General features: G+C 67.2%; 2 protein-coding genes across 2 annotated transcripts; both read right to left on the bottom strand.

The window, feature by feature from the left end:
• Positions 1-1,131: 1,131 nt before the first annotated feature.
• On the bottom strand, positions 1,132-11,823 carry LOC134154190 (seizure 6-like protein 2; the record flags this gene model as incomplete). The annotated part of the gene is made up of 8 exons (XM_062600905.1): positions 11,771-11,823; positions 10,214-10,313; positions 7,138-7,236; positions 6,789-6,938; positions 5,885-6,015; positions 4,837-5,029; positions 2,309-2,494; positions 1,132-1,294 (listed from the first exon to the last, which is right to left on the bottom strand). Coding segments are annotated over exons 2-8 (995 nt in total), but the record flags the coding sequence as incomplete, so codon positions are not given.
• Positions 11,824-12,898: 1,075 nt separating this feature from the next.
• Positions 12,899-15,235, bottom strand: LOC134154189 (uncharacterized). The gene is made up of 6 exons (XM_062600904.1): positions 13,895-15,235; positions 13,655-13,833; positions 13,395-13,533; positions 13,294-13,344; positions 13,069-13,209; positions 12,899-13,012 (listed from the first exon to the last, which is right to left on the bottom strand). The coding sequence occupies exons 1-6, from the start codon at positions 15,233-15,235 to the stop codon at positions 12,899-12,901; spliced, it is 1,965 nt and encodes a 654-aa protein (XP_062456888.1).
• Positions 15,236-16,067: the final 832 nt, after the last annotated feature.

Here is a 16,067-nt window from a genome sequence, read left to right as displayed (position 1 = left end):
CCCCCACTGACCCACCAACCTGCCCAATGCAGCCCCCAACCGGCCCCCCGTCCGGTCCAAAGCAGCCCCCCAACCTGCCCCCCAACCTGCCCCAATGCAGTCCCCAACCGGCCCCCCGTCCGGTCCCAAGCAGCCCCCAACCTGCCCCCAACCTGCCCCAATGCAGCCCCAACCTGCCCCCGTCCGGTCCCAAAGCAGCCCCCCAACCTGCCCCCCAACCTGCCCCAACCTGCCTCAATGCAGCCCCCGCCCTGCCCCCCGTCCTGCCCCAAGGCAGCCCCCAACCTGCCCCCAACCTGCCCCAATGCAGCCCCCAACCTGCCCCCCGTCCGGTCCCAAAGCAGCCCCCCAACCTGCCCCCCAACCTGCCCCAACCTGCCTCAATGCAGCCCCCGCCCTGCCCCCCGTCCTGCCCCAAGGCAGCCCCCAACCTGCCCCCCAACCTGCCCCCGTCCTGCCCCAAGGCAGCCCCCGCCCTGCCCCCCGTGCTGCCCCAATGCAGCCCCCATCCTGCCCCCGTCCTGCCCCAAGGCAGCCCCAACCTGCCCCACATCCTGCCCGCCGTGCTGCCCCAAGGCAGCCCCCGCCCTGCCCCCCGTCCTGCCCCAAGGCAGCCCCCAACCTGCCCCCAAGCTGCCCCCCATCCTGCCCCAATGCAGCCCCCGCCCTGCCCCCCGTCCTGCCCCAAGGCAGCCCCCGCCCTGCCCCCCGTCCTGCCCCAAGGCAGCCCCCGCCCTGCCCCCCATCCTGCCCCAAGGCAGCCCCAACCTGCCCCCCGCCCTGCCCCCCGTCCTGCCCCAAGGCAGCCCCCAACCTGCCCCCCATCCTGCCCGCCGTCCTGCCCCAATGCAGCCCCGCCCTGCCCCCCGTCCTGCCCCAAGGCAGCCCCTGCCCTGCCCCCCATCCTGCCCCAAGGCAGCCCAACCTGCCCCCAACCTGCCCCCCGTCCTGCCCCAATGCAGCCCCCCATCCTGCCCGCCGTCCTGCCCCAAGGCAGCCCCAACCTGCCCCCCGCCCTGCCCCCCGTCCTGCCCCAAGGCAGCCCCCAACCTGCCCCCCATCCTGCCCGCCGTCCTGCCCCAAGGCAGCCCCCGCGCTGCCCCCCGCGCTGCCCCCCGCCGCGCCGCTCACCGGTCCGCGTCCTCGTCCAGCGCCAGGCGCTCGAAGTGCAGGTGCAGCCGCTGGCCCGGGGGGGCCTCCAGGAGCCAGCGGCAGGTGACGTTGCCCCCCCGGGGGCCCTCGGGGGCCACGACGCGGCCCCGCGTGGCGTTGCGCACCGCCCCCCCGCACGCCGCTGCGCCGCACCCGCCGTCAGGCCACGCCCCCACGAAGCCACGCCCCCACGAAGCCACGCCCCCAGCGCGGAGAGCCACGCCCCCCCGCGTGGCGTTGCGCACCGCCCCCCCGCACGCCGCTGCGCCGCACCCGCCGTCAGGCCACGCCCCCACGAAGCCACGCCCCCCGGGAGCCACGCCCCCAGCGCGGAGAGCCACGCCCCCCCGCGTGTCGTTGCGCACCGCCCCCCCGCACGCCGCACCCGCCGTCAGGCCACGCCCCCCGGGAGCCATGCCCCCACGAAGCCACGCCCCCAGCGCGGAGAGCCACGCCCCCCCCGCCGCTGTGCTGCACCCGCTGTCAGGCCACGCCCCCGGGAGCCACGCCCCCACGAAGCCACGCCCCCGGGGGCCACGCCCCCCGGCGCGGAGAGCCACGCCCCCCCAGTGTGGGGTTGTGCACCGCCCCCCCCGCATGCTGCTGTGCCCTGCACCCACTGTCAGACTATGCCCCCCGCGGCAAGCCACGCCCCCCCCGAGGGCCACGCCCCCGGCGAGCCACGCCCCCAGGTGCAAGCTCCTCCCCCCTGGCCCGACCCTCTTGTGCAAGCCCTGCCGCCCTGTGCACCCCCTGGTGCAGGGCCCCGCCTCCCGGTGCAAGCCCCGCCTCCCGGTGCGAGCCCCGCCTCCCGGTGCGAGCCCCGCCCCCGGTGTGACCCCCGTGTGCAAGCTCCCCCCCCCCGGTGCAAGCCCCGCCCCCTTTGGTGCAAGCCCCGCCCACTTGGCACAACACTGTTGTGCGAGCCCCGCCCCCCCCAGGTGCAAGCGCCGCCCAGTCTCACGCGAGGCCCCGCCCTCCCTCAAAGCCCCACCCCCTGCACAAGCCCCGCCTCTCCCCCCCCCGTCCCCCTGTGGCGCCCCCACCCCCGGCCCCACCGCTTTGCAAGCCCCGCCCCCTCCTCCCACAAGCCCCTCCCCCCGCTTTGCAAGCCCCGCCCGGCCGCGGGAGGAGGGGGAGGGCGGGGGGCACTGACCGAGGCAGGCGGGGGGGGCGGCGCTCCAGCGGGGGCGGCTCCCGTTGAGGCAGACGAGGGCGGCGGGACCGCGGAGGCGGAAGCCCGGGGCGCAGCGGAACGTGGCCCTGGCCCCGGGCCGCAGCCCGCTCAGCGCCACCGCCCCGTTCTCGGGGCGCCGCGGGGCCCCGCAGCGCAGCGCGAAGCCTGGCGAGACACGAGCACGCCGGCGCCTCGAGAGCCGTCCGGAGGGCGGGCGTCGTCCCGCTCCGCGCTTGCCCGCGGTGGGGGGGTGGGGGGGCAAGAAAAGCTCCACCCTTAAAGGGACGGTGCCTCAAAACGGTGAGCGTGCGCCGCCCCTTTAAAGGCATGAGCACGCGCTGCCCCTTTAAAGGGATGAGCACGTACTGCCCCTTTAAAGGGATGAGCACGTGCTGCCCCTTTAAAGGGATGAGCGTGCGCTGCCCCTTTAAAGGGATGAGCACGTACTGCCCCTTTAAAGGGATGAGCGTGCGCCGCCCCTTTAAAGGGATGAGCACGTGCACGGTCCCTTTAAAGGGATGAGCACGTGCTGCCCCTTTAAAGGGATGAGCACGCACTGCCCCTTTAAAGGGATGAGCATGCATTGCCCCTTTAAAGGGATGAGCACGCACTGCCCCTTTAAAGGGATGAGCACGTGCTGCCCCTTTAAAGGGATGAGCACGCATTGCCCCTTTAAAGGGATGAGCACGTGCTCGGCCCCTTTAAAGGGATGAGTGTGCGCCGCCCCTTTAAAGGGATGAGCATGCGCCGCTCCTTTAAAGGGATGAGCACGTGCTGCCCCTTTAAAGGGATGAGCGTGCACTGCCCCTTTAAAGGGATGAGCGTGCACCGCCCCTTTAAAGGGATGAGCACGTGCTGCCCCTTTAAAGGGATGAGCATGCGCTGCCCCTTTAAAGGGATGAGCACGCGCTGCCCCTTTAAAGGGATGAGCATCCACCGCCCCTTTAAAGGGATGAGCACATGCTGCCCCTTTAAAGGGATGAGCACCCACTGCCCCTTTAAAGGGATGAGCACGCGCTGCCCCTTTAAAGGGATGAGCACGTGCTGCCCCTTTAAAGGGATGAGCACCCACTGCCCCTTTAAAGGGATGAGCACGCACTGCCCCTTTAAAGGGATGAGCACGTGCTGCCCCTTTAAAGGGATGAGCACGCATTGCCCCTTTAAAGGGATGAGCACGTGCTCGGCCCCTTTAAAGGGATGAGTGTGCGCCGCCCCTTTAAAGGGATGAGCATGCGCCGCTCCTTTAAAGGGATGAGCACGCACTGCCCCTTTAAAGGGATGAGCGTGCACCGCCCCTTTAAAGGGATGAGCACGTGCTGCCCCTTTAAAGGGATGAGCATGCGCTGCCCCTTTAAAGGGATGAGCACGCGCTGCCCCTTTAAAGGGATGAGCATCCACCGCCCCTTTAAAGGGATGAGCACATGCTGCCCCTTTAAAGGGATGAGCATCCACCGCCCCTTTAAAGGGATGAGCACGCGCTGCCCCTTTAAAGGGATGAGCACCCACTGCCCCTTTAAAGGGATGAGCGTGCACCGCCCCTTTAAAGGGATGAGCATGCGCTGCCCCTTTAAGGGGATGAGCATCCACCGCCCCTTTAAAGGGATGAGCACACGCTGCCCCTTTAAAGAGTTGTGGAGCACGCGCTGCCCCTTTAAAGAGTTGTGGGGCCCACCACATCTTAAAGGGGAAAAGACTTCCTCTCCTGTCTTAAAGGGGCGGTCGCTCAGGTCTTAAAGGGGCGGTGAGAAATGAGGTCGCTTCTCCACCCCCCCCCCCCCGAGCTCTTAAAGGAGCTGCGTAGCTGGTTATGCCTTAGAGCACATAAAAGGTGCAATACGCCTTTAAAGGGGAATTAGGTCTTTAAAAGGGCAATGACCCTTTAAAGGATGACCGGGCTCTTAAAGTGGCAATAAGCTCTTAAAGGGGCAATAAACTCTTAAAGGGGCAATGAGCTCTTAAAGGTACCACTGACTCTTAAAGGAGCATTAGCCCTTAAAGAAACAACGGGTCCTTAAAGAAGGGTTGGACCCTTAAAAGGGCAATAGCTCTTAAAGCGGCAATGGGCTCTTAAAGGGGCAGGACAAGTCACTTCCAGTAGAAAGAAATAAGGGGGGGGGGGAAGGCTCTTTAAGGGCCAGCACACCCCAAAATGGTGGTGGACCACTCTTAAAGGGCCAGCGCACCCTAAACAGGGGTGAGGTGCTCTTAAAGGGCCAGCACACCCTAGAGAGCAGTGGGTAGCTCTTAAGGGGCCAATGCAGTCCCGAAAGGCAGTGGGTGGTTCTTAAAGGGACAGTGCACCCCAAACAGCAGTGAGACGCTCTTAAAGTCCCAGTGCGCCCCAAAGAGCAGTGGGTGGCTCTTAAAGGGCCAGCACACCCCAAAGGGGAACAGGGGCACTCTTAAAGCACCAGCGCACCCTAAAAGGGTGGCGGGGCGCTCTTAAAGGGCCAGCGCAGCCTGCAGGCAGTTAAAGGGGCATGGGGCGCGGGCGGGGGGGGGCTGACCCCGGTAGCGGAGGCGGAAGGCGCCGGGGGCGGCGGGCCGCGGGCTCCGGAAGCGGACGAGCAGGCGGTCGGCGGGGCTGCGCAGCACCTGCCCGGGGCCCAGGCTGGTGCCCTCGTCGGGCCCGGGGGGGGCGGCGGCCCCCAGGCCGTGGGCCGTCAGCGCCTCCCCCCGCGACAGGTTCAGCCACGTCACCTGCGGGGACGGGGAGGTGGGTGGGTGGGTGGGGGGCACCGTGTCACCCCCGAGCCCCAAAGGGACCCCCGAACCGGCCCCAGGACCCTCAAATCTGCCCCGGGACCCACAGAACCACCCCTGGGACCCCCAAATCAGCTCCTGGGGCCCCCAAACCTGCCCCAGGACCCTCAAGCCTGCCCCAGGACCCTCAAATCTGCCCCGGGACCCACAGACCCACCCCTGGGACCCCCAAACCTGCCCCTGGGACCCTCAAACCTGCCCCAGGACCCTCAGATCTGCCCCAGGACCCACAGATCCACCCCTAGGGACCCCCAAACCTGCCCCTAGGGACCCCCAAACCTGCCCCAGGACCCTCAAATCTGCCCCAGGACCCACAGATCCCCCCCCAAGGAACCCCAAACCTGCCCCTGGGACCCCCAAACTGGCCCCAGGGCCCTCGAACCGGCCCCAGGACCACCAAACCTGCCCCTGGGACCCCCAAATCAGCCTCAGGAGCCTCAAATCTGCCCCTTGGACCCCAGACCCACCCCTGAAACCCCCAAACCTGCCCCTGGGACCCCCAAACTGGCCCCAGGGCCCTCGAACCGGCCCCAGGACCACCAAACCTGCCCCTGGGACCCCCAAATCAGCCTCAGAAGCCTCAAATCTGCCCCTTGGACCCCAGACCCACCCCTGAAACCCCCAAACCTGCCCCTGGGACCCCCAAACCGGCCCCAGGACCCTCAAATCTGCCGCTGGGCCCCCAAATCTGCCCTGGGACCCCCCCAAACCTGCCTCAGCTCCCCCCCCACGGCCCCCCCCAGCCCTGCCCCGGTCCCCCAGCCCCCCGGCGGCCCCCCGCGCGCCCCCCACCTGCAGCTCCACGCCGTCGCCCGGGGGCACCTGGATGCGGTAGGTGCAGTCGAGCCCCCCCGGCCCCCCCGGCGCCTCCGCCGGCGCCTCCAGCCAGCCCTCGGCCTCCGCCAGCGTCGCGTTGCAAGGCACTGTGGGATGCCGGGGGTGTCACCCCCTCCCCCCGAGTGTCCCCTGACCCCGGTGACCCCCCCCGAGTGTCCCCTGACCCCGGTGACCCCTCCTCAAAGCCCCCCAACCTCGGCGACCCCCATGGCCTCCCCCAGCATCGCCCAACCCCAGTGACCCCCACGAACCCCCCAATGTCCCTCGACCCTAGTGACCCCCATGACCCTCCTGCAGTGTCCCCTGACCCCGGTGACCCCCATGACCCCCCCAATGTCCCTTGATGCTAGCGACCCCCATGACCTCCCCTAATGTCCCATGGTCCCGACGACCCCGATGGCCCCCCCAAATGTCCCTTGACCTGTGACCCCCATGACCCTCCCGCAGTGTCCGCTGACCCCGGTGACCCCCATGACCCCCCCAGCGTCCCCTGATCCTGTGACCCCGTGACCCTCCCCCCAGCATCCCCTGACCCCGGTGACCCCCATGACCCCCCAGTGTCCCCTGACCCCGGTGACCTCATGACCGCCATGAACCCCCGAGCGTCCCCTGACCCTGGTGACCCCCATGAGCCCCCCTCCAGTGTCCCCTGACCCCGCTGCCCCCCATGACTCCCCCCAATGTCCCCTGACCCTGGTGACCCCATGACCCCCCCTGAGCCCCCCAGCGTCCCCTGACCCCGGTGACCCCCCGCCCTCACCGGGCCCTGGGGGGCTGGTGGCCACAAGGCTGCTGGGGGGGGGACTCTGCTCCTCTTCCTCCTCCTCTTCCCCCTCCTCCTCCTCCTCCTCCTCCTCACCCCCCTCGGGGGGGCTCGCCGAGGCGGGGGGCAGCTCCGGGGGGGCCCCAGTTGGCGACGGGGGCGGCCCCGTCCCGGGGGCCCCGGCGTCCGGGGCCGGGTGGGGCGTCGGCGATGGTGCTGGGGGGGCCGCGGCCGTCGGGGACTCTGCTGGGGGGGGGGGGCGTGAGAGAGACCCCCCCACACACACCCCGTGCAAGCCCCGCCCCTCGCCCTGCAAAGCCCCACCCCCTCCATGTGCAAGCCCCGCCCCCTCCGTGTGCAAGCCCCACCCCTCACCATGCAAATCGCCGCCCCTCCCCCCACGCAAGCCCCGCCCCCTCCCCCGCGCAAGCCCCGCCCCACTCACCAGGCTCCCCTGGGGGGGCGGTGGGCAGGTCCTGGGGGGTCCAGGGGGCCGAGGGGGGCGGGGGGGGGCTGGGGGCGTCGGTCTCTGCCAGGGGCAGCCCTGGGGGGGGGTCAGCGGGGTCAGTGGGGGTCACGACCCCCCCAGGACCCCGATGCTATGGGGATACTCTGAATCCCCCCCCCGACCCCCCCCCCCCCAAGCACCCAGGACCCCCCCAAATCCCTCCCGAGACTCCCAGGACCCCCACGTCCCCTCCAAGACCCCCCCAAACTGCTCCTGGGCCCCCCAGGACCCCCCAGGACTCCCCAAAACTCCTCTAGGCCCCCCCAGACCCCTCAAAAATCCCCCCAGAGACCCCCCAGGATCCCCCCAAAGTCCCCTGCAGGACCTCCCATAACCCCTCCAGGTCCCCCCCAGGACCCCCCAAAACCATTCCTGGGACCCCCAGGACCCTCTTGGACCCCCTAGGACCCCCCCAAACCCCTCCTCAGACCCTTGGGATTCCTCCAGACCCTCCTAAGACTCCCCCAATCCCTCCTGGGCCCCCCAGGACCCTCCAGGTCCCCCCCAGGACCCCCCAAAACCATTCCTGGGACCCCCAGGACCCTCTTGGACCCCCTAGGACCCCCCCAAACCCCTCCTCAGACCCTTGGGATCCCTCCAGACTCTCCTAAGACTCCCCAAATCCCTCCTGGGACCCTCAGGACCCCCCCAGACCCTCCAAAATCCCTCCTCATACCCCCCTGTGCCCCCAGGACCCGTTCTGGGACCCTAAGGGCACCCCAGATCCCCCCAAATTCCTCCTGGAACCCCCAGAACCCCCCTAGGATCCCCCCCAAACCCTCCCTCAGATCCCCACACCCCTCAGACCCCTCCAGGACCCCCAACCCCCCCCTCCTGGGACCCCCAGGACCCCCCAAAACCCCTCCTGAGGCCTCCTGGACCCTCTTACACCCCTCCTGACCCCCCCGGGTCCCCCAAGACCCCCCCCAAGCTCCTGCAGGATCACCCTAAACACTTCTGGGGCCTCTCCAACCCCACAGACCCCCCCCAACCCCACAGACCCCCCAATCCTCTCCTTGCCCCCCCCAGACTCCACCAGACCCTCCCAGGACCCCCCCAAAAAACCTCCATACCCCCTCAGATCCTCCAACCCCCCCCAATCCCTCCTGGGACCCCTGAGCCCCCCTTGACCCCTCCAGGACCCCCCAAAACCCCTCCTTGACCCCTCACCTGCCCCCCAAATCCCTCCTGGGACCCCTGAACCCCCCAGACCCCTCCAGGACCCCCCAAAACCCTCCTTGACCCCTCACCTGCCCCCCAAATCCCTCCTGGGACCCCTGAACCCCCCAGACCCCAACAGGACCCCCCAAAACCCTCCTTGACCCCTCACCTCCCCCCCACAGCCCTTCTGGGACCCCTGAACCCCCCAGACCCCAACAGGACCCCCCAAAACCCTCCTTGACCCCTCACCTCCCCCCCACAGCCCTTCTGGGACCCCTGAACCCCCCAGACCCCAACAGGACCCCCCAAAACCCTTCTTGACCCCTCACCTGCCCCCCAAATCCCTCCTGGGACCCCTGAACCCCCCCAGACCTCACCAGGACCCCCCCAAAACACTCCTTGACCCCTCACCTGCCCCCCAAATCCCTCCTGGGACCCCTGAACCCCCCCGACCCCAACAGGACCCCCCCAAAACCCTCCTTGACCCCTCACCTGCCCCCCCAAATCCCTCCTGGGACCCCTGAACCCCCCAGACCCCACCAGGACCCCCCCAAAACCCCTCCTTGACCCCTCACCTGCCCCCCCAAATCCCTCCTGGGACCCCTGAACCCCCCAGACCCCACCAGGACCCCCCCAAAACCCCTCCTTGACCCCTCACCTCCCCCCAAATCCCTCCTGGGACCCCTGAACCCCCCCAGACCTCACCAGGACCCCCCCAAAACCCTCCTTGACCCCTCACCTGCCCCCCCAAATCCCTCCTGGGACCCCTGAACCCCCCAGACCCCACCAGGACCCCCCCAAAACCCCTCCTTGACCCCTCACCTCCCCCCAAATCCCTCCTGGGACCCCTGAACCCCCCAGACCCCACCAGGACCCCCCCAAAACCCCTCCTTGACCCCTCACCTCCCCCCAAATCCCTCCTGGGACCCCTGAACCCCCCAGACCCCACCAGGACCCCCCCAAAACCCCTCCTTGACCCCTCACCTCCCCCCAAATCCCTCCTGGGACCCCTGAACCCCCCCAGACCTCACCAGGACCCCCCAAAACCCCTCCTTGACCCCTCACCTGCCCTCCAAATCCCTGCTGGGACCCCTGAACCCCCCCAGACCTCACCAGGACCCCCCAAAACCCTCCTTGACCCCTCACCTGCCCCCCAAATCCCTCCTGGGACCCCTGAACCCCCCCAGACCTCACCAGGACCCCCCAAAACCCCTCCTTGACCCCTCACCTCCCCCCAAATCCCTCCTGGGACCCCTGAACCCCCCCAGACCCCACCAGGACCCCCCAAAACCCTCCTTGACCCCTCACCTCCCCCCAAATCCCTCCTGGGACCCCTGAACCCCCCAGACCCCAACAGGACCCCCAAAACCCTCCTTGACCCCTCACCTGCCCCCCAAATCCCTGCTGGGACCCCTGAACCCCCCAGACCCCACCAGGACCCCCCAAAACCCCTCCTTGACCCCTCACCTCCCCCCAAATCCCTCCTGGGACCCCTGAACTCCCCCAGACCTCACCAGGACCCCCCAAAACCCTCCTTGACCCCTCACCTGCCCTCCAAATCCCTGCTGGGACCCCTGAACCCCCCCAGACCTCACCAGGACCCCCCAAAACCCCTCCTTGACCCCTCACCTCCCCCCAAATCCCTCCTGGGACCCCTGAACCCCCCCAGACCTCACCAGGACCCCCCAAAACCCTCCTTGACCCCTCACCTCCCCCCCCCACAGCCCTTCTGGGACCCCCAGACCCACCCAAGATCCCCCCAACCCCCTCAAGATCCCTCCATGGGACCCCCTAGACCCCCCCAAACCCATCCTGAGACCCCCCCCCATGACCCCCCCCGCCCCAGCGGTACCTGTCAGCGGGGGGGCGGCGAGGAGGAGGAGGACGAGGAGGACGAGCCCCGGGGGGGTCGCGGGACCCCCCATGGTCGCGGGACCCCCGAGCGGCTGCGTCTGGGCACGGCCGGGGGGGGGGGGAGGGTCAGACCCCCCCCCAACCAGGGACCCCCCCCCCCAAAAACCTCCCGAGGCCCCTCACATCCTTCGCCCCCCCCCCCCCCCCCGGGGGGGGCTGTAATGGGATTGGGGGGGTCATACCGGGGCTGTACTGGGATTGGGGGGGTGTACTGGGATTGGGGGGGCAGTACTGGGATATTGGAGGAGCCTTGCTGGGATTGGGGGGGGGGCATACTGGGGGTGGAGGACCCATACTGGAGCCATACTGGGATTACAAGAGAGTGTAGTGGGATCGCGGGGGCCCATACTGGGATTGGGAGCAGCACTACTGGAATTGGGGGGAGGGATCCATACTGGAGCCATACTGGGACTGGGGAGGGGGGTGTACTGGGATTGCAGGAGCCCTACAGGAATGACAGGTCTATACTGGGAAGGGAGGAGGCGTACTGGGATGGGGGGGCATGCTGCAATGGGGGGGCCATACTGGAGTGGGGGGGCATGCTGGAACCGGGGGGGCATACTGGAGTGGGAGGGGGCCATACTGGAGTGAGAGGGGGCCATACTGGGGTGGGTGGGGGCCATACTGGGGTGGAGGAGCCATATTTGGATGAGGGAGCTATGCTGGAGTGGGGGCGCCATACTGGGGTGGGGGGGGCCATACTGGTATGGCAGGTCTGTACTGGGGATGGAGAAGGGCCATACTGGTGTGGGCGGAATCATACTGGGATGGGGGGCCCAACTGGGAAGGGAGGGGGCCATACTGGGATGGGGGGGGACCATACTGGGGTGGAGGAGCCCATATTGGGATGCAGGGGGCCATACTGGTATGGCAGCTATGTACTGGGCATCAAGGGGGGCCATACTGGAGTGGGAGGTGCCATACTGGGATGGGGGGGCATACTGGGATGGCAGGTCCATACTGGGGATAGAGAGGGGGCATACTGGGATGCTGGGGGGCCATACTCGGATGCAGGGGGCCATACTGGGGTGGGAGGGGCCATACTGGGATGGGGGGGACATACTGGGATGGCAGGTCCATACTGGGGATAGAGAGGGGGCATACTGGGATGCTGGGGCCATACTCGGATGCAGGGGGCCATACTGGGGTGGAAGGGGCCATACTGGGATGCAGGGGGCCATACTGGGATGGCAGGTCCGTACTGGGGATAGAGAGGGGGCATACTGGGATGCTGGGGGCCATACTCGGATGCAGGGGGCCATACTGGGGTGGAAGGGGCCATACTGGGATGCAGGGGGCCATACTGGGATGGCAGGTCCGTACTGGGGATAGAGAGGGGGCATACTGGGATGCAGGGGACCATACTGGGATGCAGAAGGCCATACTGGGAAGGCAGGTCCGTACTGGGGATCGAGGTGGGCCATACTGGGGATGCAGGACCTGTACTGGCCGGGGGGGGAGGCCATACTGGTCCAGGGGCGGGGGGTGCTCGTACCGGTCTCTGTCCGTCCGTCCGTCCGTCTGTCCGCTGCGCTGCGGCTCGGCGCGGCCTGGGGTGGGGGGAGGGGGGGAGGAGAGGGAGGGGGCGGGGTGAGGAGGGGGCGGAGCCTCTCCTGGCCCCGCCCCCGCCCCCCCTGCTTTGCCCCAAATTGCCGATTCCCCCCCCCCTCCCCGGGGCACCCGGACGCCTGGGCCCCCCCCCCCCCCGACACCTCCTTTATTGCAACAATTTAATTCCAGTAATATTAATAAAAAACCCCGAAAGAGCAAAAATAAACTACAGAAGGGTGGGGGGGGGAGGGCCCCGGACGCCTGGGCCCTCCGGGGTGGGGGTGGGGGGCATGGGATCCACTGGAGCTCCCCGGACGCCTGGGCCCCCGGGGGAGGGGGTGAAGCACACGGGTGGAGGGTGTTTAATGGACACGGGGGGGGGCATACTGGGATGTGGGGGCCATACTGGGGCCATACTGGGGATGGGGGGGTCCATATCAGGGCCATACTGGAGATGAGGGGGGGGGACTGGGGCCATCCTGGGATGTGGGGGCCATACTGGGGCCATACTGGGGCCGGGAGGGTCCATACTGGAGATGGGGGGGGACTGGGGCCATACTGGGATGTGGGGGCCATACTGGGGCCACACTGGGGATGGGAGGGTCCATACTGGAGATGGGGGGGGACTGGGGCCTTACTGGGATGTGGGGGCCATACTGGGGCCATACTGGGGATGGGAGGGTCCATACTGGAGATGGGGGGGGACTGGGGCCTTACTGGGATGTGGGGGCCATACTGGGGCCATACTGGGGATGGGGGGGTCCATACTGGGGCCATACTGGAGATGGGGGGGGACTGGGGCCATACTGGGATGTGGGGGCCATACTGGGGATGGGAGGGTCCATACTGGAGATGGGGGGGGACTGGGGCCATACTGGGATGTGGGGGCCATACTGGGGCCATACTGGGGATGGGGGGGTCCATATCAGGGCCATACTGGAGATGAAGGGGGGGGACTGGGGCCATACTGGGATGTGGGGGCCATACTGGGGCCATACCGGGGATGGGGGGGCATACTGGGGCCATACTGGAGATGAGGGGTGGACTGGGGCCATACTGGGGATGTGGGGGGTCATACTGGGACCATACTGGGGATGGGGGGTCCATACTGGGGCTGCAGTGTGGATGCAGGGTCCATACTGGAGCCGTACTGGGGATTGGGAGGGTATACTGGGATTGAAGGGGTCTGTATTGGGGATGGGGGGTGTAATGGGGCCATACTGGGAATAGAGGAGATCATACCGGGGCCACACTGGGGATGGATGGGCCATACTGGGAATACGGGGGGTCATGCAGGGGCCATACTGGGGATGAGGGGTGGTACTGGGGCCACACTGGGATGGGCAGTCCATACTGGGGATGTGGGTCTATACTGGGGCCATACTGGGGGTGGGGCGGGGCCCATACTGGGATGGGGGTCCATACTGGGAACAAAAGAGTTGAACTGAATGTGTAATGGAGCCTTACTGGGAACAGAGTATCCATACTGGGATTGGGGGGGTCCGAACTGGAGCCATACTGGGAATTAGAGAGCCGTAATCGCTCATACTGGGATGGGGGAGTTGTACTGGGACCATACTGGGGATGGAAGAGCTATACTGGGATGGCGGGGCTGTGATGGGGATGAAGAGGGCCATACTGGGGCTGAACTGGGATGTTGGGGCCACACTGGGATTGAGGGAGCTGTACTGGTACGGTGCAACCGTACTGGGATGGAACAACCATACTGGGAGGCAACAACTGTACTAGGAGAGAACAACCATACTGGGAGGCAAAACTGGGTACTGTTTTCCAGTCATCCCAGGTACTGGGATGAGGGGACCCATACTGGGATGGAGAAGCCCATACTGGGATGGAGAAGCCCACACTGGGATGAGGGGACCCGTACTGGGATGGAGGAGCCCGTACTGGGATGGAGGAGCCCACACTGGGATGAGGGGACCCATACTGGGATGGAGGAGCCCATACTGGGATGGAGGAGCCCGTACTGGGATGAGGGGACCCATACTGGGATGGAGGAGCCCGTACTGGGATAGAGGAGCCCACACTGGGATGAGGGGACCCATACTGGGATGGAGGAGCCCGTACTGGGATGGAGGAGCCCATACTGGGATGAGGGGACCCATATTGGGATGGAGGAGCCCGTACTGGGATGAGGGGACCCATACTGGGATGGAGGAGCCCGTACTGGGATAGAGGAGCCCACACTGGGATGAGGGGACCCATACTGGCATGGAGGAGCCCGTACTGGGATAGAGGAGCCCACACTGGGATGAGGGGACCCATATTGGGATGGAGGAGCCCATACTGGGATGGAGGAGCCCATACTGGGATGAGGGGACCCATATTGGGATGGAGGAGCCCATACTGGGATGAGGGGACCCATACTGGGATGGAGGAGCCCGTACTGGGATAGAGGAGCCCACACTGGGATGAGGGGACCCATACTGGGATGGAGGAGCCCGTACTGGGATGGAGGAGCCCATACTGGGATGAGGGGACCCATATTGGGATGGAGGAGCCCGTACTGGGATGAGGGGACCCATACTGGGATGGAGGAGCCCGTACTGGGATAGAGGAGCCCACACTGGGATGAGGGGACCCATACTGGCATGGAGGAGCCCGTACTGGGATAGAGGAGCCCACACTGGGATGAGGGGACCCATACTGGGATGGAGGAGCCCATACTGGGATGGAGGAGCCCATACTGGGATGAGGGGACCCATATTGGGATGGAGGAGCCCATACTGGGATGAGGGGACCCATACTGGGATGGAGGAGCCCGTACTGGGATAGAGGAGCCCACACTGGGATGAGGGGACCCATACTGGCATGGAGGAGCCCGTACTGGGATAGAGGAGCCCACACTGGGATGAGGGGACCCATACTGGCATGGAGGAGCCCATACTGGGATGGAGGAGCCCATACTGGGATGAGGGGACCCATACTGGGATGGAGGAGCCCATACTGGGATGGAGGAGCCCACACTGGGATGAGGGGACCCGTACTGGGATGGAGGAGCCCACACTGGGATGAGGGGACCCGTACTGGGATGGAGGAGCCCACACTGGGATGAGGGGACCCGTACTGGGATGAGGGGACCCATATTGGGATGGAGGAGCCCATACTGGGATGAGGGGACCCATACTGGGATGGAGGAGCCCACACTGGGATGAGGGGACCCGTACTGGGATGGAGGAGCCCGTACTGGGATGGAGGAGCCCACACTGGGATGAGGGGACCCGTACTGGGATGGAGAAGCCCATATTGGGATGGAGGAGCCCACACTGGGATGAGGGGACCCGTACTGGGATGGAGGAGCCCACACTGGGATGGAGGAGCCCATACTGGGATGAGGGGACCCATACTGGGATGGAGGAGCCCACACTGGGATGAGGGGCGGCCACATTGCCGTAGCCGCACCCAGGCAGGGCCTGGTCCCACCAAACCCTGGAAGATGGGGGGCAACCACAAGCCCCACCCCCTCCCCAAGCCCCGCCCCTCTCCCAAGCCCTCCCCTGAGCCCCACCCCTCCCGCAGAGCCCGCCCCCTTCGCCAGAAGCACCGCCCACGGGGCACCACCCGCACCCTGAAGGTCCCCACCTTCAGGTGGTCACCCTGGAGGTCACCACGCCACGGAGGCGTGGACGCACCACGCCCCGCCCCCCCCCAGCGGCTGGGGGGCCACAGGCTCCACCCCCACACGCCCTTTTATGCCCCACCCCGGGGATGGGGGACGCCGGGGACCTTGGTCGTCGTCTTCTCGGTGGCCCTGCCCCGGGGAAGGACGCGCCGGCGCGGCGGTATCACAGCGCGGGTCGCGGCTCGCCCCGCGGCGCGGCGGGGGCACGCCCGGAGGTCCCCCACGACCGCGCAGCAAGGCGGGGGGCCCCACCTCGAGGTCCCACCTCGCCTCATAGCAAGGGGGCGGCACACCCAGAGGCCCCATCCCACCTTGCAACAAGGTGCTGGCCCACCCGGAGGTCCCATGCCACCTCACTGCAAGGCCCTGGCAGACCCAGAGGTCCCATCCCACCCCACAGAAAGGTGCTGGCCCACCCAGAGGTCCCATCCCACCTCACTGCAAGGCACTGGCAGACCCAGAGATCCCATCCCACCTCGCAGGAAGGTGCTGGCCCACCCAGAGGTCCCATCCCACCTCACTGCAAGCTGCTGGCCCACCTCTAGGTCCCATCCCACCTCACTGCAAGGCACTGGCAGACCCAGAGGTCCCATCCCAC

This window comes from Rhea pennata, unplaced genomic scaffold (assembly GCF_028389875.1).
Source record: "Rhea pennata isolate bPtePen1 unplaced genomic scaffold, bPtePen1.pri scaffold_151, whole genome shotgun sequence".
NCBI classification, from domain to species: domain Eukaryota; kingdom Metazoa; phylum Chordata; class Aves; order Rheiformes; family Rheidae; genus Rhea; species Rhea pennata.
This window is presented reverse-complemented; position numbering and strand designations above follow the sequence as displayed.

Excerpts from the sequence above, each read along its gene's own strand:
- LOC134154189 (XM_062600904.1), bottom strand. The coding sequence starts at position 15,235 with ATGTGGCCGCCCCTCATCCCAGTGTGGGCTCCTCCATCCCAGTATGGG. Across the intron at positions 13,834-13,894 it reads GTACGGGCTCCTCCATCCCA|TATGGGTCCCCTCATCCCAG; the intron begins GTATGGGTCCCC and ends CCTCCATCCCAG. Across the intron at positions 13,345-13,394 it reads CCATCCCCAGTATGGTCCCA|TATGGCTCCAGTTCGGACCC; the intron begins GTACAACTCCCC and ends TCTAATTCCCAG.